The 21596-nt window shown below is 49.6% G+C and overlaps 1 protein-coding gene across 7 annotated transcripts in view; it reads right to left on the bottom strand.

Moving 5' to 3' along the window:
* OTOF (otoferlin) overlaps positions 1 to 21596 on the bottom strand; it is a 100829-nt gene that overhangs the window by 35781 nt on the left and 43452 nt on the right. For all 7 annotated transcript variants that reach the window (XM_030490489.1, XM_030490490.1, XM_030490492.1 and 4 more), the window contains exons 6-10: positions 6306 to 6379; positions 3697 to 3817; positions 3365 to 3419; positions 925 to 1056; positions 414 to 476 (exon numbers count right to left, since the gene is read on the bottom strand). In XM_030490489.1, the coding sequence (XP_030346349.1) occupies positions 414 to 476; positions 925 to 1056; positions 3365 to 3419; positions 3697 to 3817; positions 6306 to 6379 (445 nt within the window). The remainder of the gene's footprint in view (positions 1 to 413; positions 477 to 924; positions 1057 to 3364; positions 3420 to 3696; positions 3818 to 6305; positions 6380 to 21596) is intronic.

Below are 21596 nucleotides of genomic sequence, written 5' to 3'. Positions count from 1 at the left end.
GGCTGCAGTCTCTACTTTGCCCTCAGCATCTACAGCCCTCAATTTCCACAACAGCTCTGCTGGTCTCATGCCCCAGAAATCCTCTGGCAGGCTCAGGAAGGTCTTTTTTCTCCCCAAGCCTAAATACATCCCATGATGGGTTTCGTTCTGCCTGGCTCTGAAATACCAGAGATCATACACAGAGGGAGATGGCAAATGCAGGGTTGCAGCTGTGTGGACCCAGCAGTGAAGGTCAGCAACAGAAAGAGGGACTGGGAGGCTGCAAGAAGAGGTGAGGCTCATAGGACCAAACACTTTGGCTCCTGCTGGGGGTCTCACATCAAGGACCTTCAATCCATTCCCATTGCGTATGCAGAATGGGCTGGTTCCTTCCAAAGCCCCACAAAAAGGACAATGCAACCATGCTCACTTACGGACAGCTTGATGATCTTGTCGAACATGACATCTGGTGGGACATGGAAATCAAAGACGAAGTACTGCAAGGGAAAGAGCAGTCGTGAGAGCAGGAGAGCTGGGGTGGGTTCCTTTGGGATTGAATGGCAGTATTACGGTGCATGCTGCAGACGGCGAAGCTGTGACTGCCTGGAGGAGCATCCTGCAGCACACGCTACAGCAGAAATGCATCCGCATGAGGCTCAACACTGGCAACCTCTTCAGTCTGGGGAGCTAGAAGGAAGCACTAACTTCTTAGAAAACCTAGCACAGATCAAGGGAGTGCACTTGTTTACGTTTTTGCAAAATACCAAAGGGCAAAGGCTTCATTTCTCTTTCTGCATGGTTTGAGATTTCATCTGTTCCAACAAGAAATGACGGAAGACAAAAAGAAAAAAAAACCCAAGTGATGAGAAGTAACATTTAATTAATTATGGCAATGTAGACCCCGAGAAAGGTACAGGCATGAGCATCACTGGATGACAGACCCACCTCATTGTAGTAAGGGCAATTGGTTGACTCCTTCATGGACGTGTATTTCTTTTCCTCTCCAACCTCCACGCAGACCACGGGGTCCATGTTGAGCCCAACAAGCTGCCGGGCCTCGATGATGGTGATGCTGACCTGGGGAGAGGGATTCATGCATCTTCACCTCCTGAGAGCAGCATCAAATGCCGCTCACTGCCTTAACCCCTGTCTCCCCATCTCTCATTTTTAAGGGGTTTTCAGTGCAGTGGTGGAAACTCTGGGGTCTACTGGTCACACCAAAGACACCAGGCTGCTTGGACAAAGCCCAAGCAAGCTGCAAGGCAGTGTGGGATGCAGGAGACCCTGAGCATCCCTGTTGCTTCAGCCCCAGAACATGGGTGGCTTCACACAAGGTGTAAAGTCAAATAGCTTTAGACAAGCTGTGAGAGTGGAGATTGGTTGGTGAGACCCTGCTGGCTTAACTTATTTCTGCTAGAAAACACAAAGGGATGATCATTGTAGGTCCCTTCCAACTGAAATAGTCTATTATTTATTCTTTCTGCAGTATTCCCCACCAGTTTCTGGTTAAACCCTCCTATATGCATGAATAGACACATGCCATTGTATTTAAATGAAGTACTCCTCTATGTGGTATATGAAAAATAAACTACTTTCAACAGAATAGGAGCAAATCACCCAGGTGAAGCATTTGCATACATTGACAATGCAGAAGTTTGTCATTCTTAATTCAATCCACCTTGCAACATTAAATTAATACTAGGTATTTAGCTAATATCTGAATTCCTTCCTTGCAATATTAAATGCATCTAGTGGAAGGTATCCCTGCCCATAGCAGGGGTTTGGAACTAGATAGGCTTTAAGGTCCCTTCCGACACAAACTATTCTGTGATTCTATGATTCTATGAAACTTCTTAACTTTAATAAAAAACACAAGGTGTAATTCCATGCAGGTAACAAACCTTTTCAGTACCCAGCAGCCATTTTTCTATTATCTTTATGGGTGAATTTGGGCAAATTTCATTTTGGTAACATATTAAGAGGCTTGACTTTCAATCAGGTTTCTTTAAAAGAGGCTCAGATTCCAGATAGAGCCTGGGAGGTAAAGTACTTTCCTCTTAATTCTCAGGTGTTCCACAAAATCCAGTTGCCAAATGAAAGCAGATATACAGAGGTCAGCCAGGCACGTGCCTTGCTCAGGAACCAGCTTAGAGCTGCAGATCCTGTTATACTCCAGACATAAGCCATTCCCTGTAAAGCCAGCCTTGTGGTCTTCCTGTTTACATTGGCCAAGTAGTACATTGGCCATTGTGTTCCTTCTGCCTCTTGGCTGAAATTTGTTTTGCACCTTCCCCCTTCTCTCTATGTTCTTTATGATCCCCCCTTCTGAGCCAAGTGCAGTCATTCCTTGTAAGCCTCAAAATTTGGTCTGCAGCGGATGCTGCAAATGATCTGCAATAAATCTCTAACAAAAATCATTACTTGCGGTGTTCTGAGATGTCCCCAGGAACGTGTTGCTCTGCTGAGAGGTGTGGACATTAAGCTAAATTGCTGCTGGATCAGCATGACTTCGTGAAAAGGAGAAGAGGGATTTATGAATCACACTGGCACCAACTAGTATAATAAAAGGGAGCAGCATGGATCATCTGAACCTTGGGAAACTAAACATCTGGTTCTACTAATTCTAGATAGAGTGGCAGGAACTGAACAGGACAACAGGAGCCATGTACCAGCCTATTCGAGGAAATCCAGTGAGCAAGGTACTGCCAGCCAGGGCTCACTGATCTTGGATGTTAAGCAGCATACTGAAAGCTCTTGGGAAGTAAAAGAAACATGTTGGACACAGCCTGCTTCAATCACAGATTAACGTGGGCTTTCTGGGCTCCACATGATCAAGAGTAAAACCACTTAATTAATTAATCTTGACTTTATCATAGAATCACAGAATGGTTTGGCTGGAAGAGACCTTAAAGCTCATCTAGTTCCAACCCCTGCCACGGGGAGGGGCACCTTCCACTAGAGCAGGTTGCTCCAAGCCCCGTCCAACCTGGCCTTGAACACTGCCAGGGATGGGGCAGCCACAGCTTCTCTGGGCACCCTGTGCCAGGGCCTCACCACCCTCACAGGGAACAACTTCTTCCTCAGATCTCATCTCAATCTCCCCTCTGTCAGTTTAAAGCCATTCCCCCTTGCCCTGTCCCTACAGGTCCTTGTCAAAAGCCCCTCTCCAGATTTGTTGTTGGCCCCTTTAGGCACTGGAGGCTGCTGTAAGGTCTTTCCAGAGCCTTCTCTTCTCCAGGCTGAACAATCTTGACCATTGGCAGTTCTTGTGCTTTGTAAGCTCAGTGTTGAAACCCAGTACAAACTTCTTCCCTCAAAACAACCCCTCTCACCTCGTGTGGTGACCCCTGTAAGATGGGGTTGGAGGCACAACATTGTCACCTACCTGGTAATCCATTGGCCTCCCAGCACTCGGCTCCATTTTGATGTCAGGCTTGGACCTTTGGAGGGGCAGAAGAAACCCTCAGTCAAACCACACATGGACTTGCTGCAAGCTGTAATGCAGCATTTTCAGGGTCACCCCTTGAATCTCCTGCCCTCTTTGAATCTGAGGAATATAAACCCTAGGGGCTGTGAAACACCACTGATGCCCTTTGTAGCAGGTCAGGTATTTCCAAACAGTTGCATAGAGCAATGTGATTTCCAACATACCCATCTCACGGGACATGTGGTTGTGCCCTCACCTCCTGCCTGCACAAGCTCACATCTGGACCTCACCTCTTATTCGAGACATTGGTGGTGACAGCTGTAACAGAAGCCAAGGAGATGGTGTCTGGCTCCAGTCCCTGTAGCAGGGCTTTTCGGTCCAGGTCTTCTGCTTCCAAAACAGCAGGTTCATCTGCATAAAGGAGACAAAAGAATGTCTCTTACTGTTTCCACTCAGTGAATAATTAAAGGCAAAGAGAAAGAAATACATCCTATCAACCTCACCCGATAATAGAAAGAACAATGGTCACCGGGTCAGGTCACAGACAACCTGGTCTAAAAAGAGATTAAAAACGAGGTTTGCCTCATGTGACACATTATTCCATGGGCTATGTGCCTGTATATGGGTTTGTGGAGGCAGAAAGAAAACTAAAAATGACAATCACCTCAGACTTCAAGGGGTGAAAGAGCATTTGGGCAAGTGTTGCAGCTCTACATACCAGAAGAGCAGTTGCAAAGGCAATCAACTGTCTGGCTTTGGGGAAGAAAGGCCTGAAAAACAGGAGAAAGGGGTCATTTCCCAAGATGAAAAACTGCTGCAGGGAGAGTCAAGACACCAAATCCCACCGCCTTTGAGACACAGCTGCATTGTCCACTGGTCTGCGTTTCTGTTGGAAGAAGTTGATGAGATACTACTTTCCTGTGAGCAGTCCATGTGCATGTTGTGCCTGTCCACCCTACCTTTGCTCTGGTCACCAAATGACCACAAAGCAGCAATGCTTTTTTTCTCTCTGGGGCCAGAAACACCAGTATAGCTTTGGTGCCACAACAGGGTATCACCAAATCCACTCTTACAGCACAGATGCTGCTCCTGGGACACAGGTACCCTGTCTCTTTACTAACCAAGGCAAGCTCGTAGCTTGCTCCAGGAGACCAGAAATCAGTTTTATCAGCATAGTATGGCCTGGTTTTCTGCAGCAACACGGGCCTTGGCTGAAGCAAGGGACATTTAGGCTGAGTGTTGGGAAAAGCTTTCCATCAGAGCAGAGCGACACAATGCTGGAGGCTGGGTGAGGAAAGAGCGTCCTCAGCTTAACTGGGAGTTTCTGAGATGGAGTCAGAGCTCCACCAGCTGGGAAGGACTTCAGCAGGTTTGATCCTACCAGGTGCATGTGGGCAGATATAGTACCCTCCCAGGTTGGTTTCCAGTGACCCAGTGAGCCTGTTTGACCTGAGCAGAACAGGCTCTGTACGGAGGAAAGCAGCCCATAGCACAAGAAGAAGTGGGTGCAAAATATTCACCCCATCTCGTCACTAGCTGGCCAGACTGAGGGTAGGAATCACAACCAAGACAGCTCCAAGCTGAGAGAAGAGGGCGATGTGAAGAGAGCAGAGCCCTGGTAAGGTGTGTAAATGCCAAGGGTACCTGAGGAAAGTGAAAGAAGGAGCCCCATAGTTGTGCAGCACTGACCACACCATGCAATACAGCAGTTGTGCTGCAACTGTTCCCTGATCCCAGGTAAGTCCCGATCTGTGCAGGCACTTTACTACCTGACCATGCACTCTGTCCCTCCCTGCATCCCAGCTGTTTTCCCCATGGTCTTGCATGGAGCTTTAAGCACAAAATGAATGTGATTAAAGGCACTGGAAAGAAAGGGAGGCCACCCAGACTTAATGCCATGCCTTCCCACAGGCTGCCAATGCCTCCACCTGCACTGGTGTCCCAGGCCGAATTCCCCTTTTCCTATTCTCTAACCAGGCTGAAAAACAGTGGAGATTCACCCAGAAACACTATCTAAAGCAACACTTTGTCCTTGCCTCAAATACACATTCCCCTGTTTCTTTGCCATTGAAACCCAATCCTTTGGTCTGAATGGAAACAACAATGAATTTCCAATTGCTGACCCCCCTGTGCGTTTCCAGAAAGGCATCCTATTTCAGCACCAATGCTGTGCTGAGCCCTGGGTGCAAGCAGCTGAGTCCTTCCTCCCATAGTGCTGCTGTGCCTCACACCCAGCAAGGAGCAAAGGCTAAATCCTGCTTTTCATCACTGCATCTGCAAATCACCCCTTAAATACAAGCCAGAAGCTGCCTGCATGAGCCCCGGGGTTGCCACAGGTGGGATATCACTAGGTGGGTGATAACTGGCCAAGCCTTCAGCAGGAAACTCTTTTCATCAGTTCCCACTTGCCATTTTCTCATGGGGACCACCTCTCCATCTGTCCTCCTGAGCACCCAGTGGTCCCTGTCTAATCCCTGAGTTACCAACTGGCTCTGCCTGATGTCATCCACTTTGGGGACAGACCTTTTAGGAGGTCTTGTAGTGGTTGGACAAGGGATGATGATTTTAAACTAAAAGAGGGTAGATCCAGACTAGATATATGGAAGAAATCATTTATGATGAGGGTGATGAGGCACTGGCACAGGTTACCCAGATTTGCTGATGGATGTCCCATCCCTGGCAGTGTTCAAGGCCAGGTTGCAGGGGGCTTGGAGCAACCTGCTCTAGTGGAAGGTGTCCCTGCCTGTGGCAGGGGGTTGGAACTGGATGAGCTTTAAGGTCCCTTACAATCCCAACCCTTCTGTGATTCTGTGATCTCTCAGGTGCCTTACTGGGATGTGGAGGACAGCCAAAAAGCAGCACTGGAGCGGGGAACAACCTCCTCCCAGGAACAACATACCTTGTTTCCGATGGTCATCCTTTGATGGACGTGTCTTGCCAAGCTTCATGGCTGAAAAAACTCCTTTCCCAGCTCTGGAAGAAGAGAGGGGAAAAAACACCCACCAATTACTTTATTTTTCGCTGTTTTCTAGGACTCGGGGGTTGGAACAGGAGGAGCCTTTCACAGCTCAAAAGCAAGTGAGGAAATACCAGCATGAAAGACTAAGCAGGAGCTGCTGCAAACACGCCAGAGTCAAGTTTGCAGCTAAATGCACTGCCTTGGGTCTTGGGCCTCATTTGTTTTTCTCAGGGAATGCCTCAGCTTGGGATAAAACAGGAGGCTGGAGCACAGTGTTAGCAGCCAACAAACTCTTCCCTGCAGCCTGTGCCTCCCATCTCTGCTGCTGGCCCCTGCTGTGCACAGACTTCTCATCTCTCCCTACTTGCAATTGCTCCCCTGGGCAGTTACCTAAAACGGTTTACTAAAAATTAAACCATCCAACCACCTTGCTGTGAGAAATCAATAACCTCTTTATCTAGATCAGCAGCAAACCTGTGCAGATCCTAAGGGTTTCCCGCAGCCCATTGCAGCAACATTATTTTTCCCCTTCCAGCATGTTAAACACCAGTGCCACGTCAGTCTTAGCTCCCCATCCGAATCTAGGCTGGGGTCAAATTCACTTGGGGCAGTTTGGGCTGGACTGGCGGATAAAATCATGGTGTGCAAATTGCTGGCCAGTTGCTTTCTGAAAATATCCATCATTTCAAAGTAAGTTTAAGAAGTACAACTTGTAGCTCCAAATGTTGCAGTGGGGCTTGGACCACTACTGCAGCTCAGAAATCAACCTATGCATCCACCAAGTGCACTGGCAGTCTGGACTCCAAAGTTACTTGGTGTTTGTTCCATATGCATAGAACAAATAGGGCAAATACACACAAATACAGCATTCAGTAAATAATAGGATTTCTGCACTGCAATCTGGCTTGCTCTCAAATGTAGATCTAGCAGATGGGCAGAGATTGTTAAAGACAGCAAGAGCCTTGCAGGTATTTTGAGTAGACTGTTCCCTGTTATCTGAGGGTAAGTCCACGCTGTTATTGCAAAGAGGTGGAAGGTTCCGAGTTACCCTGGTGAGAGTTATGGAGTCTGGAGGTAATGAGGATTTTTAGCATGAAGATTCAGCTGAAAATCTCAGTAGGAAGAAAATCTCCATAGCATCAGTAAAACTGAAACCAGCGAGAACAAGTAAGACCGTGCAATAACCCTGTTCTAACAGTAACAAGCAAATAGCAGTAGTAAAAAGGAAACAGCTGGAGAGAGGCTTGAAGGCAATGGCCTGTGACTGCCCCAAAAGCAGAGGGTGGCAAAGCTGAAGGGGAAAGTTTTTTTATTAGAAAATTCCCATTGTCTGAAAACGGTGCTCTTTGCAGAAACTTTGCAGGTTTGATGATGTTCTTGGGCCAGCTTGGAAGCGAGAGGGAACCTTTCCTCCAGCCTGGACCTCACCTCCAAGCTGCTGCCAGGGCTCAGCACCATCCCTGGTTGCAGCAGGACTGGGATGTGCTGCCCATGAGCCAGGCGACAGCACTGAAACTGTGGGACCACCCTAGTCTCTGCTTTGATCACATCTGGCTGGGGCCAAAGGGTGAAGTTGTACCCTTTTTTTTCCTCTTGCAAAGCAAAGAAGTTCTGGCATTGCAGCCAGCCTGATGCATGTGTTGCCTTAAATCACAACTGGAAGATTGCAGGCTGCTGGTAGAGCCAGGGCAAATGGAAGAAAATTGAGGAGAATAAGAGAATAATGTATTCACTGAGGGAGGGGGAATTCAATCGGGGCAGAAGGCCAGCATAAGATATAGGAGCCACTTATAGCTGAGGTTTAATTGGGATTAATGCAATGCTCAGGCCACCAGGCAGTCTCTGGTAGCTGTGATTAATCCATGGGATCCTCAGTGAAAGGGCAGTTTCTCAATGGATAGAGGAGGAAAGATGAGAAGTACGTTTCCGTATCTGTAATCCTGCCAGGGAACATCTGCCTCGAGGTGCTACGGGGGAAGTAACACTTTTAAGCTACTTGAAAACTCATTTTTTTATATGAGTAAATGGTGTAATAACAGCTCAGGCTGTGAAACTCTGCTCTGAGACCTCTCTCCACCACTGAGTTTCCTTCCAGCAGACACACAGCCCCTCTGTAAGACAATGCACCTCCAGGGCTGGTTACATTACCTTCCCTTCTTTCCAATTAATTGCTTTAAAATGGAGAGAAAAAAACCCATCCCCCCGAGCTGGCATGCTTTGCTTGCAGATGCTTAGTGATAAAATCACTGTATTTGTCCTGGGAATTTCTGAGGCTCCTTAGGAAGTACAACAAAGCAGAAGAGCAGCAGGATGCTATGGAAGCTGTGGCTGCCCCATCCCTGGCAGTGTTCAAGGCCAGGTTGGACGGGGCTTGGAGCAATCTGCTCTAGTGGAAGGTGTCCCTGCCCGGGGCAGGGGGTTGGAAGTGGATGAGCTTTAAGGTCCCTTCCAAACCAAACCATTCTGTGATTCTATGGTAATGGAGCCAGTAGGACTCTGCTGGGAAGACACTGGCAGTGCTGGTCCTCTACCAGGACCCAAAATAACAAGATCTTTGCATGGGCACTGAGGATGCATTTGGTCTTGGTTTAGGTCCCTAAAGGTAGTAAAACTCCAGAAAAGGCCCCAGAAATGGGAAATAGCCCCTGGCACATCCACAAGATGAGCCTCAGCATTAGCTGGTTAAAAAAACAGAGTCCAGAGGGCAGAAGGTCCCTCAGTGGCATAAAATTCCAGGTGTTGTCCCCATGCCCACACCCTGGCCACATCTCCCAGTGGTTGCAATGGGAGATGTGGCTGCTCTTCTCAGACCCAGTTACAACATCTGGTGCTGCCTCCTTCCTTCACCACTGCCCTTACTGATATTATTGCAGTGGACTGGAGCCCCAGGGAGGCAAATATCTAGGAATCAATGGAGTTGGAGGTCACCAAGGAAAGTAAAAAAAAAAAATAAAGAGAAGGGAGGAAAAAGAAGAAGGGAGAAAAAAAGGAACAAAAGATAAGAAGGAAATAATAGAATCACAGAATAGTTTGGGTTAGAACCTTCAAAGGTCATCAACTCCAACCCCCATGCAATGAGGGGTTGCCTTCCACTAGATCAGGTTGCCCAGGCAAAAAAAAAAAAAAAAAGAAAACGGGAAAGAAAAGAAAAGTGGATTTTGGTGAATTTTGGCAGCATACTCGGTATGTGCTGAGAAGGGAAGAAGCAAGTGATGGATGAGGAAGGAGCCATACCAGATGCTTTGAAGGCAGATACCCAGTGGCTCATCCTTGTCCCCCAGCCCATTCCCAAGCCCCACCTGTCACCTTTTCCAAGCCAGGTGAGCACCGACACATCCCATACACCTCCTGTTTCCCATCCTTTCACCCACCGGCCGACCAGGACTTGGCTTCCCCTAGGAAGAGATGCTGGAAGAGCTCAGCTGAGATGGGAGAGCAGCCAGAAGCACGTCTAGGGTGGACCGGCCATCCTTGGGCAGAGACGTGCTCCACGTGCGGTTCAGGGCCAAGCAGGGATGGGAACCCTAGCCAAGCCTCCTCTCCAGGCACAGCAGGGTCTTTGCAGCATTAAACATAGGTCGCCAGCCCCTCCGCTGCTCCTGCCAGGCTTCCGACGGCACGGATGGGAAGCTGGCACTGGTGGAGAGCTGACACCGTCCACACATGAATATTACATTAAGAGCTGTGAACCTGAGATGCCGACACAGGCTGTGCAGCAGCACCAAGAGCCCGCCTTTACCACAGCCTGGGTATAGGCTGGTTTCCTAAAGAATCAAGATGCTGGTGAGGATGCTGCTGCCTGCCTGCTCCCCTCCAAAATGGTGCAAGCTGCTGGCCCACTGCAACCCAGTGTGGCAGCAGAGTCAAGACTGGGTTCCTGTAAGTTGTGATTTAAGACAACAAATGCCCCAGGTTGGCTGCAACATGATTGCCAGCCATGTTCTGGGCCACATCAAATGCAGCGTGACCAGCAGGTCCAGCGAGGGGATTCTCTCCCTCTACTCCACTCTAGTGAGATCCCCCCTGCAATCCTGTGTCCAGCTCTCGGGCCCCAGCATGAGAAGGATGTGGAGCTATTGGAGCTGGTCCAGAGGCAGCTCTGAAGATGCTCCGAGGGCTAGAGCACCTCTGCTATGGAGACAGGCTGAGAGAGCTGGGCTTGTTCAGCCTGGAGAAGAGAAGGCTCCATGGAGACCTTAGAGCAGCTTCCAGTGCCTAAAGGGGCTGACAAGAAAGCTGGAGAGGGGCTTTTGACAAGGGCCTGTAGGGACAGGACTGACAGAGAGGAGATTGAGATGAGATCTTAGGTAGAAGTTGTTCCCTGTGAGGGTGGTGAGGCCCTGGCACAGGTTGCCCAGAGAAGCTGTGGCTGCCCCATCCCTGGCAGTGTTCAAGGCCAGGTTGGACAGGGCTTGGAGCAACCTGCTCTAGTGGAAGGTGCCCCTCCCCGTGGCAGGGGTTGGAACTAGATGAGCTTTAAGGTCCCTTCCAACCCAAACCATTCTGTGATTCTATGATCCTAATATTGGATCGAGCAAATGAATTATCTTCAATTGGAGCACTTGACTTTTTTCTTTAGAGTTCCACCTCTGTGGCTCTCCAGGAGGGGGGCATGGAGGCAATGATGGATTTTGAGACATGTGCAGTGAGATGGTAGCAGTCTCCCTCCTGGACAGCTTCTAGTTAAAGATGCAGTTGCAGGTTACTTGTTAATTATTCATGGCTGAAAAGGACATTTTAATCATTGCTCTTGACTGGGTAGTTAGGAGCAGGGAACATGGTTTCTATGGCTCATTTCTTTGCAGGAATTATGCCTGTCAGATGGGTGCTGCCTCCATCACCCCTGTGCTAACAAGACTTCCAGTTCTTCCACCAGTACTGGGGACAAACCCCACTGCCAGACCCATGGGGTCATGCTACATGCACCAGCCTCGAGCCCCGGAAAGACCCCAACCCTCAGACACAGTCTGTCTCTTTCCCCTTCCCTGCATGGCCAAACTGGGGATGGGAACCAGCAAAGACCAGGCTGTTCGGTGCAGGGAAATCTCTTCCCACCTTTTCTTGAGTCTACCCTCTCCTTGCTGACTGCTTGAACACATATTTCCCCTTTCCTCATCTCATTTCTGCCTCCTCACTTTACACCATTAATTAGGACAATCCATCAGGAAGATATGACCATAAACTGGTCCTTAAGCTGCAATGCAATCAATATGAGCCAGAAGAGACCTCACTGACCGGGAAGTGCCCTGCGGTGGTTGCAGGGATCATTCCCTGGGCAGCAGGAGATTACCCAGCAGTCGCAAGAGTAAGCAGAGAAGTGGAGGATGCTGCTGTTGGGAGAGAGCTCAGACACAGCCTGGTCTGGAACTGATGCAAGCAGCTGGGGATAAAACGAAGGCAGGAGCTGAAGAAACTTGTCTACATGGATGATGTGGCAGCCTGACCTATGGGCACAGGAGCTGTAAATCTGGTGCTAAGTCCCATTTGCCCTGTGCTGATGACCCGCACCCAGACCCTCTCCTGCCCTGAGCCCTGGCCAGGCTGTTCATGCCCAAGCTGGGAAACTCTCCCCCCAGCCAGGACCCATCTAATGAGAGCCAGGCTTCTCTCAAGACCACACGGTTCCCTTCCAGTGCTGCCAGGGACTGCTCCAAGCCTTTTACACTTGGTTTTTGCTGTAGATAAATATTCCCTCCTAAGCCTCAGGCCACACATCCAAGAGACCCAAGTTCCTCCAGGGCTGACAAGGCTTGGCTATAGAGAAAGGGAGAGCACACCATGTACCAGATCTGGTACAACATGATCTGGGAAAGCTGGAAACAAGAAGGAGGAGAAGGAGGAGGGAGAGCAAACCTACTTGTGCTCCTTTGTCTTCTCTTTGCCTTTGCTGGAGCTGGTGGCCGTGCATCAGGGGAACAAAAGGCAAAAAAGCTTCAGTGCACTTCAAGTGCTTCAATCAGACCATAAAACCAGAAGAGGCTGCTCTTCCCTTTGCAGCTTCCCAGCTCCGCACACGTTCTCAAAGCGCCCCATCTCCAGGCTGTGGCCATGGGGAACCTTCCTTAGCAAGGCTGGCCCAAACACCCCTGTCCTACCTACACCTGTAATTTAGGTGGATAACATTGCTGCATGACCCTCTGCTAGGCTAGAGGGGCTTAGGAGAACCACAGCTCCCTGCACTAGGAGATTGAGGTGATGGGCATTCACTGGATGCGTGTATATGGCCAGTAAAGCAGCTAGAGCTGTGTAGGCACACATGTGGGTGGGTACATGCACAGGTTTGGGATGCTGTTGGGGCAGGAGACAAGGCTTCTTCTTTTTGGTGGAGGGGAATGGTCTTCCTTATCCTCCCACAAAGGTGTATTCATATCCTCCCTCCAGAAAGAACTTGGCTGATTGAGATGGGCTGGATCTGGGGGTCCTCATCCCTGCCCAGACTGACACTGCATCCTCCTGCCCTGACACCAGGCAGGAAACACCGACTGCTCGCCTCCCTGTTTCACTTTGCAGTCCCCTGCTCTACATTCTGGCTTTTCCAACCTGTTTTAATTCTCTCAGGGCTCCCACATTTCTCTGTTTGGGACCTGCCTCCCTGTTTCCCTCCCCACTCATTCTTTCTTCTCTGGATAACCTCCCCCATTGTGCATCAGCAAAGTGGGGAGGAGAAGACAATTAACCAGCTATAGAAAGTAATTAGGAGGGCTGTTTTTTAATTACAGCTTGTTACTCTGCCTCACCCCATGTCCATATCTGTGCTGGGAACGGGGGGGAAGTGAGGGGCTTCAGAGTATGAAGCTCCAGCTCCCTATGCACTGTGTTGCTTGAAAAACACCCAGAAAAAACAACAACAAACCCCAAAACCAAACAACACATTTTTGTTTGGTGCGTTGCAGGACAGGTTTGTAGAGAGGTGAAGTCCAGAAGACCAGCTCCAGCACAAGATAGGGAGCAGGACCCAGCCCTGGGTGGAAGGCTGGGAAGAGCAGGGTTGACCTGTTCAGCCCAGCATGGGCAGGGATCAGCTTAGAGCCTGGGTTGGAAAACAGCCAAGGAAACCCACTCAGGAGCTCCTTCTGAAGCAAGCAGCCCTGCTCTCTCCATGACACTTGCTCTGAGAGCAAACCAGCAGAAATTATCCCCTTGCCAGCTGAGCTTGGCATAGGAGCAAACAAACACCAATGCCAGGAGCTCAGCTGGTTCATCTGCATTGTAAAAGCTGCCCTGGTGTCCCTGCCCAGTGTTGGGAGAGGATTTAAATCACTCCATCCTTTCTCTCGCAGCTCATGGATGTGGTCCGAGCAACCTACAAAGCCATGGCTCATCCATCACCATCTCACCTGAGCGTGGCTGCTTTGCTGGGTCCTAATGCTGCAGGGACAAGGACTGGCAGCTGTATCTCCCTGAGCATCTCAGAGGTGCAAGACCCTCCCCTGCCATAACCCTGCTGGGAAACTCCTCCTCTCCATCAGCACCCATCCAAACTGCCTTGGGGTGCCAGAGTGTCTGGTCCCCCCATGCCAGGATGGGAGCAACCCCCTTCCGGGGGGGATGGGACAGGGCAGTGCCTGAGCCTGCATCCTTTCCCTGTTTGTTTCACTGGTGTAAATTGTAGCCTGGATGAGGGATTGTAAATTGTAGCCTGGATGAGGGATGCAAGAACATACTGTGGCTGCCCTCTTGCTCCGAGTGTCTCCCTCCTTCTGTGTATCTCTGCTTTCCTGGCTCCCATATGCAGCAGTGCATGGTGCTGCTGGTCCTGTGCTCTCAGATCATCAGTGCTTGGGTGAAAGGGGTGATTGCGCTGTGTGAGAGATCTGGACATCCTACTCCAAGGGCCTGGTGGAGGACCTAACACCAGAATACACTTTTTCTCTCCCCTCCTTTACCCTTGCCCCTTCCAGTGCAGCCCTTACTGCAAAAGGTGCCTCTCTGACTGCAGATTGCCACAGTTCGGGCTCTCAGTGCCTGAAAAAGGCATCATCAGAGAATTCTCATTTTATGCCTTCAAAGAACTGGGTGTTAAGCACTCTAGATAGCACAGAGGAACTTGTGGTCCTGCCCTGCAGCCATCTCAGGGGGATGCAGTAACACAGCTGCAAGGGGCCAGCGGCTGGAGCTTGGCACAGGCAGGGTCAGGAGGAATCAGGGTACCTGAATGGTAACACGAGGTGTCTTTTCTCTTTCCCCTTAGCCTTAGCTCTGCAATCACAAAGAGCAATTCATTCAGACATGGTTCATCCTGCTGCAGTGATGAAGACCCTTGCCCACCTTCTCCCCTCAAAACCCCCATCAGCACATGCACCAAGCAATCAACCAAACCCAATTCACAAGCATGCCAGAGGGAGATCTTGCTGCCACAGGACTTCCTAGCCCACTGGCATCCAGGGAATTGGGTTACAGAGATAGTGACAGTACTGGTGGTGCTAGAATGAAGACGGAGGAGAGGCAGAAAAAAAGAACAACTGCAGAAAAAGAGCATGGATGGATAAATTATATGACACTGGGCTGGCTGGTGTGATGCATAGATGGATAGACAGTGTCACAGTAGGACGGATGGATAGATGGATGGATGGATGGATGGATGGATGGTGAGAATCACAGTGATGGATGGAAAGACAGTATCACAATAGGATGGATGGAAAGATGGATGGATGCATAGGATTGTATTGAGATGGATTAATGGAGAGATGGACAGATTGGTGGATGGTGATAACTGCATTGGGATGAAGGGATGGATGGATGAATGATAGCTAGGCAGACAGACAAATATTATCCTCACAGCTCCTTTGTAAGGCCCCTGACTAGAAGGAAATTTGTCCTTGCTGGGCATAGGGGAGGACAGACTGAATACAAAGAAGCCCTGCTCTTTGGGGAGTAGGGGATGGAGTGAATACAAGAAAGCTCCCCAGGAAGAAGAGGGCAGGAAGCAGTTAGGACTCTTGCCTGGGTCCAAATGCCATGCAGGGATTGGTATGCCAACATGCATGTCACATACATGCACACACCATGCCCAAAGGGCCTGAGAGAATGAGGGGTACCATGCCTAGTACCTGGGGTCTTCAGGGTCTTCGCTGTTTGGAAGAGACACAGCCAGGAGGATGAACGTGAGGAAGAAACAAACCCACCCAAACAGATGTACCCTCCCACAGCCCATGGGAGCTGGACAGGACAGGGAAGGGGCTAATGGATGCCACCACCCCTTGGGAGGGTCCTGCTAGGCTGAAGCAGGTACTGAGGAGACATCGTCCCACAGCTCTTTGCAGCCATCCAGGTCCTGCTTGCCAGTGGGTGGACAGCACTCTTCTGCACGTTCCTTCTGCATCTTTTCCACCTACCCCCAGATACTGAGCAGCAGCAATGAAGAACAGACTTACAGGGGTGGGATGGGGCTGAGATCATTGTCCTGGACTCACCATGACAGATAAATTTACTTATACAGATCTATTCTTATTGATCTGTATAATCAATATATAGATTATATTGTGTAATATAATCTGTATATATATAATATGTATTACATAGCCTTTAGGAGTCCACCAGCCCTACAGGTGGGGTGAACATCATCATCATATGTGGGATATAGCTTTAGAGGGACCAGAGGACCTGCTTCTCCTTTGCAATATGACATGGAGGAGGTTTGCAGGTGCGGCTGGGTCCCATAGAAAGCTCCTGGAGCACGAGGCTTGTATGCTACTGCACAGCTCTCCCCTCCTTGCAGGCTTCAGCTACAGCTTCAGAATACTCAACGTATGCTGTCCGGCACTTGCAGAGAAGTGCTGTGGTGCTGATGCATGAAGCATTGGCTTCACCCAGGCCTGGACCACATACCCTGCTCTCCTGGTTTAAGATTTGGGAGTTAATTTGAATTAATGAAGATTTGGAGCTTAAACCAGCCTGAATCCCAAATCTTGGGCATATTTATGCCTGGACAGTCACATATTCATGGGATGTGGGGTGACTGGGATGGGATGAGATAAAGAGCAAGCCCTCAAAAAAGGCCAAGATCCCATCATTCATGACATTTTGGTACCTTGCTACTGACTTGTATCCATCGTTAAACTTAATCCTGAGTGAGGCACCAAAGAGAAAGAGAAAAAACAAAACAACAGTGTCAGGCTTCTTGAAGGAGCCCACCAGCAGCAAGGGAAACATTGAGTGCAGGGACATCCCTTCCAAGGAGGCCTGTTGGTTTGTCCAAGCCACAGCTCCTTGCCATGGGGTGCTCCAAGACAGCTAATGGGTGGTAACTTCAGCTGTGTGTACCTATCCTATTGTGCTCCACTCACACTGTCCCCAGGAAAGGCATGGCTGGTGAAAGGATCTGCACTTCTGGAACAGGGCACAAAAGCCATCACCACCTCAGCCAGCATCATCCATTGCTCCTGCTAGATCTGGAGATCTCCTAGACTGGAACAGTTTGGGGTCAATCTAGATCACAGATGCTAACAGCTTCTGAAGCTGCTGGAGGCTCTGCCTTGAGACTCACAGCAATATCCAGTCCATTACTTTGAACAGCTTTTCACAGCCCTTCTCCTTCTTTTCAGGGTCCTCAGGATGCATTTTTTTCCCCCTAGCAATTTAATAGTACATTGGAGGGGTTGCAAAAAGGATGGGAGAATCTTGACAGGGACTGATGGTCTTTGGGAGATCTTTTGCCTTTTCTTTGCTTGGGATGAAAAGGACCCCAAACTTGCCTGATTATGATGATGAGAGGCACTGGTCTGGTGTGTGACATCCCTAAGATCCATGCCAAAATGCCACACCTGAGTTACCAATTTCAGACCCTCCTTCTCTACTTAGAAACAGTGGTTATGAACTGTACAGATTGTTCTTCCGTGACAACCAAAGGCTGAGCCAGATCCTATGTGGGTAAACATCCTTTGGGAGATCCCTCTCTCCTTCGACTACCAGAGCAACCTACGACGATTGGGATCACAACAAGAACCTTCCTGAGCTTCCTAGGGCCACGCAGGATAGTGCTGGGATGCACCTCACAGCACTATCTAGTTTCTACCTCTCCATAGTCACATAGCAGCTCTGGAAAGCCACCATGAGCAGCAATAGCGCCACACACACATGTTTGTACCATTGACCAGTACAGGCTGGGCAGCAAGGTGCCTAGGCCTAACAGAAGCAGGGGGTCTTGCCTCTCCCAGACTTCTGTCATGGGTGTTTTCACCAAGTTCAACTCCAATGCTTGGCAATGACCCCAGCTTTGGAGCAAGTGTCCCATGGGGGTAATTAGTGGCAGGCAGAGGGTTGAACCCCATCAGACATGTTTTGGATCCACGGGGTACACACAAGAAAAGACACCATCAATAATTCACCATGACCAGATTGCTTTCGGCTGCAGAGCTCTGTCCTGCCCATGAATATTTCAAGGTCAACAGCTATCAGGTGATGCTTCCTGGGATCTCAGTTTCAAGGTAGTCAGGAGCCGTGACATGCACAGCCCTACCCCATCCAAATTTTGGCAGTCCAGAGAGGTACCTGCTCTCCATGAGCCACCTCTGGAAGTGCCCATCTCTCTTAATGGCCACGGACAGAATCTAAAGATAAGTCTGTATCGGTAAATAAATGGACCAAGGCTCATTCTTCAGCCATGACACAGCTTGTCTCTGTATAGGTGAAGTTCCTTCCCTCCAAAAACTGCACCCAGGCTACTTGTTGGGGGTAATCCCAGGTCTGTCATACCCTAGATATGTCCCTATGCTCTCATAAACTATCCCAGACATATGCTGAGCCAAAGCTGTGCCAGGGACCATGATAATGACCTACAGATGGGAAGGTGCTACTGCCTGTGTCCTGGCCTCCTTCGTCCAATGGATTCTGCACAGGGTGAGCAGGCTACTAGCCTGTGAGTCCCAGTTAAGTCTGGCCTTAACAGATCTGGGCCTCCAAGTTTTGACATTTAAGCAGAATTTAAGGGAGCATTCTCTGGAAAGCAAGACTTGGAACGCGTCTCAGCACTGCAGGATTTCAGGGTCACCATCTGAGCAGTGCTGGTGTGGGTATTTACCTAGAGTGCTGCTCTTCTGCATCTTCTCCAAGGCTAGGGCATTTACAGAGAGAGAGAGAAAAAAACCCCACTGAGATATGAAGAGAGAGGGCTCTTCCATTGTGTCAGTGTTTTGAAAAACTGGATGATTTAATTCAGCACAGGAAGAACTTCAGAACATACCAACACAGCAAACCACTCCATGCATGTCTGTAAACCCATAACCACCTTGCACTGAGCTGACCCTCCCTCTGTCACCCACATCACTGCCTACTGTGCCTGAAGGATCTGTGCACAACCCAGACTGGTTTTCTGTGCCTATTTGGCTGGCCAAGCTCCAAGGGTGGAAGGGACCTGGTCCTCTCCACCCTGATCTCCTTCCTCCCCCCTTCCCTTCTGCTTGGGGTGAATTTGCTCAAAGATGCTTAGGCTGGAAAAAGGTGTGGTGGGTCAGTGCTGTGCCCTGTGCCCTGTGCCTGGGAGGTGGTAAGCTGAATTACCAGCTGCTTTTCCCTTGGAAGGTCCTGCTGTCACCCCATGCTGACTCACTGCATCATTAGCTATCCTAAAACCCACCAGCTCCCTGCCCAGAAGAAACACAAGGCCAATATGACACGAACAACTATCACAGCTTGAAAGCTCAAGTCCCATCCTGCAAACACTTGCACAGCACCCTCAAGGGGACACAGCAGTACTCCAAGGGGCCTGAGAACAAAGCTCAGATGGCTTTAGCAGCACTGGTCCAAGGCGTTTCTGCTTCCAGCTCTGTTGGAGCTGCTTCCCTGCCCAGAGCAGAGCCTGTATGTGCTGAAAAATGGGGTAGAGCTACACATCACGATTTGTGCTGGAAAGCTGCGGGATTGCTCTCAGATAGCTTCTTCGAGCAGAGCACGGGGGTCCTGTTTACATCAATGACAACAGTTCCATGCTTAGCGTCAAGCAGAGATGCTTGTGTCTGTGGGAATGCAGACACATGAGAGTCGACACACACAGAGAAACCCTTCAAAGGTGGGGGAGAAGATGAGGATGCCTTGAGTCAGAGCAAGGGATCCAGCACTGGCCAAGGAGGATGCCCTAATGGTATAAGGAACTAAATATAATAGGAAAATGAATATTTTTGTCCCAAGTCCTTGTGTTCCCAGCACACAGCCTGTTTTCTCAGATGCTCCTGCACGCTGAGCTGCATTCACAGGGACCAGATTGCTCCTGAGGGGTAGGAGCCAGAGCCCAGCATGGTGTGTCTGCAGTTAAGACTGTTTCTCCCCAAACCATGCCTCTTTAGCACATTTTGATGTGTGAGACCATCTTGCTGGAGGCTTTTTCAGCTGGGATGCTAATGGCTTTTCTCCTCCTCACATGTACCAGCAACTTTCTTGTCTCCAACTGGCTTCCTGCTTGCCCGGCCACTCAAAACCCACATGTGAAACACGGAGGCAGCCCAGGTGGGAAAAGGTGAGCAGTCAGAACTGCTGGATTTTAGCTTTGGTAAGGCTTTGTTCTACTGGTAGCAATGAAGCCCAGTCACCTGCACGATGGGAACCTGGTGCAGAGATATCGATGTAGCTCTGCAGGAGCTGGATTGAAGGCAGCGCATGGAACCTTTGCTCATGCAGGTGGATCTGGCTCCCCTGGTACTGGCAGTGAGGTGAAGCCCTAAAGCATGATCCCCAAAGACTCTGATGAAGATTTGCAGGCTGGGGCAGTGCGCTGCTCCATGGGAAGGTGGCAGAGCTACCCCAGACCGTGCTGGTTCTGCTGGGGCTAGAGAGTGCTTTACCTCTGCTAGGAGACCTGCCAAAACTGTGTGATCTCTGGGCTGATCCTTACTGGGGACGTCTTATCTGAGTCCCAGCAGACTGACCAGGAGGAAAAGGAGATCACTGGGTCTTGAACCTGGGAGCAGGGTGAAATAAAGGCAAAGCAAGGAAGGAAGATGCCTCAGATCATAGGAAAAGCCATTTACAAAGATGAGAGTTAAACCAGGTCCCCATGTGTGGGGACATACTTTTAAGCAGGGCCTGTAGCAACAGGACAAGGGGTGATGGTCTTAAACTAAAACAGGGGAGATTCAGACTAGATACGAGGAAAAAATATTTTACACTGTAAGGGTGGTGAGGCCCTGGCACAGGGTGCCCAGAGAAGCTGTGGCTGCCCCATCCCTGGCAGTGTTCAAGGCCAGGTTGGACGGGGCTTGGAGCAACCTGCTCTAGTGGAAGGTGTCTCTGCCCGTGGCAGGGGGTGGAACTGGATGAGCTTTAAGGCCCCTTCCAGGCCAAGCCATTCTGTGATTCTATAGCTGTAGACTGGCATAGCCTATGAACTTGTGACATTCAGGGGACAGAAAGGGCCATGCCATGTTAACCCGCTTTCTCTTGTCCTTTCCCTACCTGGTCCTCTGCCTGCTCCTGAGTCCAGATCTGTCTGGACAGGCTGCTGGGCCATGTGGTCTAGGTCATGCTTTGCTAATACAGGTTGGACCAGATGATCCTTGAGGTCCTTTCCACATGGGATTCTGCGATTCTATGATTTTTCATTTGGGCAGCAAAAATTAAATGCCTTCTCTTCTCTGGGCTGAACAAGCTCAGCTCTCCCAGCCTGAAGCACAGGTATATTTTAAAAAGAATATTTCTAGTAAGCCTCCCACAAACTGCTTCCCACATGTCTATTCATCAAAGCCTTATTTCTTGGAGTGCTACTTGTCTCTGCCTGAATCATCAGCAGGGAACTAGGGCTCTTTGGGTACTTTTCCTCATCATGGTGGAAAAATAGCAAAAAATAGCTTTGCATCTGTGCTTCCTTGCCGGGAATCCTGCTGGGACTTTATGGGGAGTGAATGTCCATCCCTTAACGATTTGTTCCTACTGCTGACGGCAGGCTGGCCTCTGCGCAGCACGCATTAGGGCAGGGCTCTCAGGTCTTTCTGTTTTCAGATAAAGCACAGACTGGCAAACAAAACTGTCTCATTCCAATACCTAATATTTCATTCAGAAAACAAGAGAATTCACCTTGTGCAAATGTCTTCTATGAACTGAAGTCGTTGCTCTGGGCACAGAGGAGCTACAAGAGCAAATACGGTATTTCTCTCCAAGGTGTGTGTCTTCTCCCAAGAGAACACGGGCTGAGCCTGGCTCCAAATAACTCTGATATAATCCCCACTGGTGGCACAGGTTTCCAACACTTGTCTCGCCAGCATGGCTGGCACCTCTATTAGGCTGCAGGGAAACGTCTGAGAA

This window comes from Strigops habroptila, chromosome 6 (assembly GCF_004027225.2).
Source record: "Strigops habroptila isolate Jane chromosome 6, bStrHab1.2.pri, whole genome shotgun sequence".
In the NCBI taxonomy this organism is placed as follows: Eukaryota; Metazoa; Chordata; class Aves; order Psittaciformes; family Psittacidae; genus Strigops; species Strigops habroptila.
Note: the sequence above shows the minus strand (reverse complement) of the source record. Positions and strands in the feature narration are given on the sequence as shown.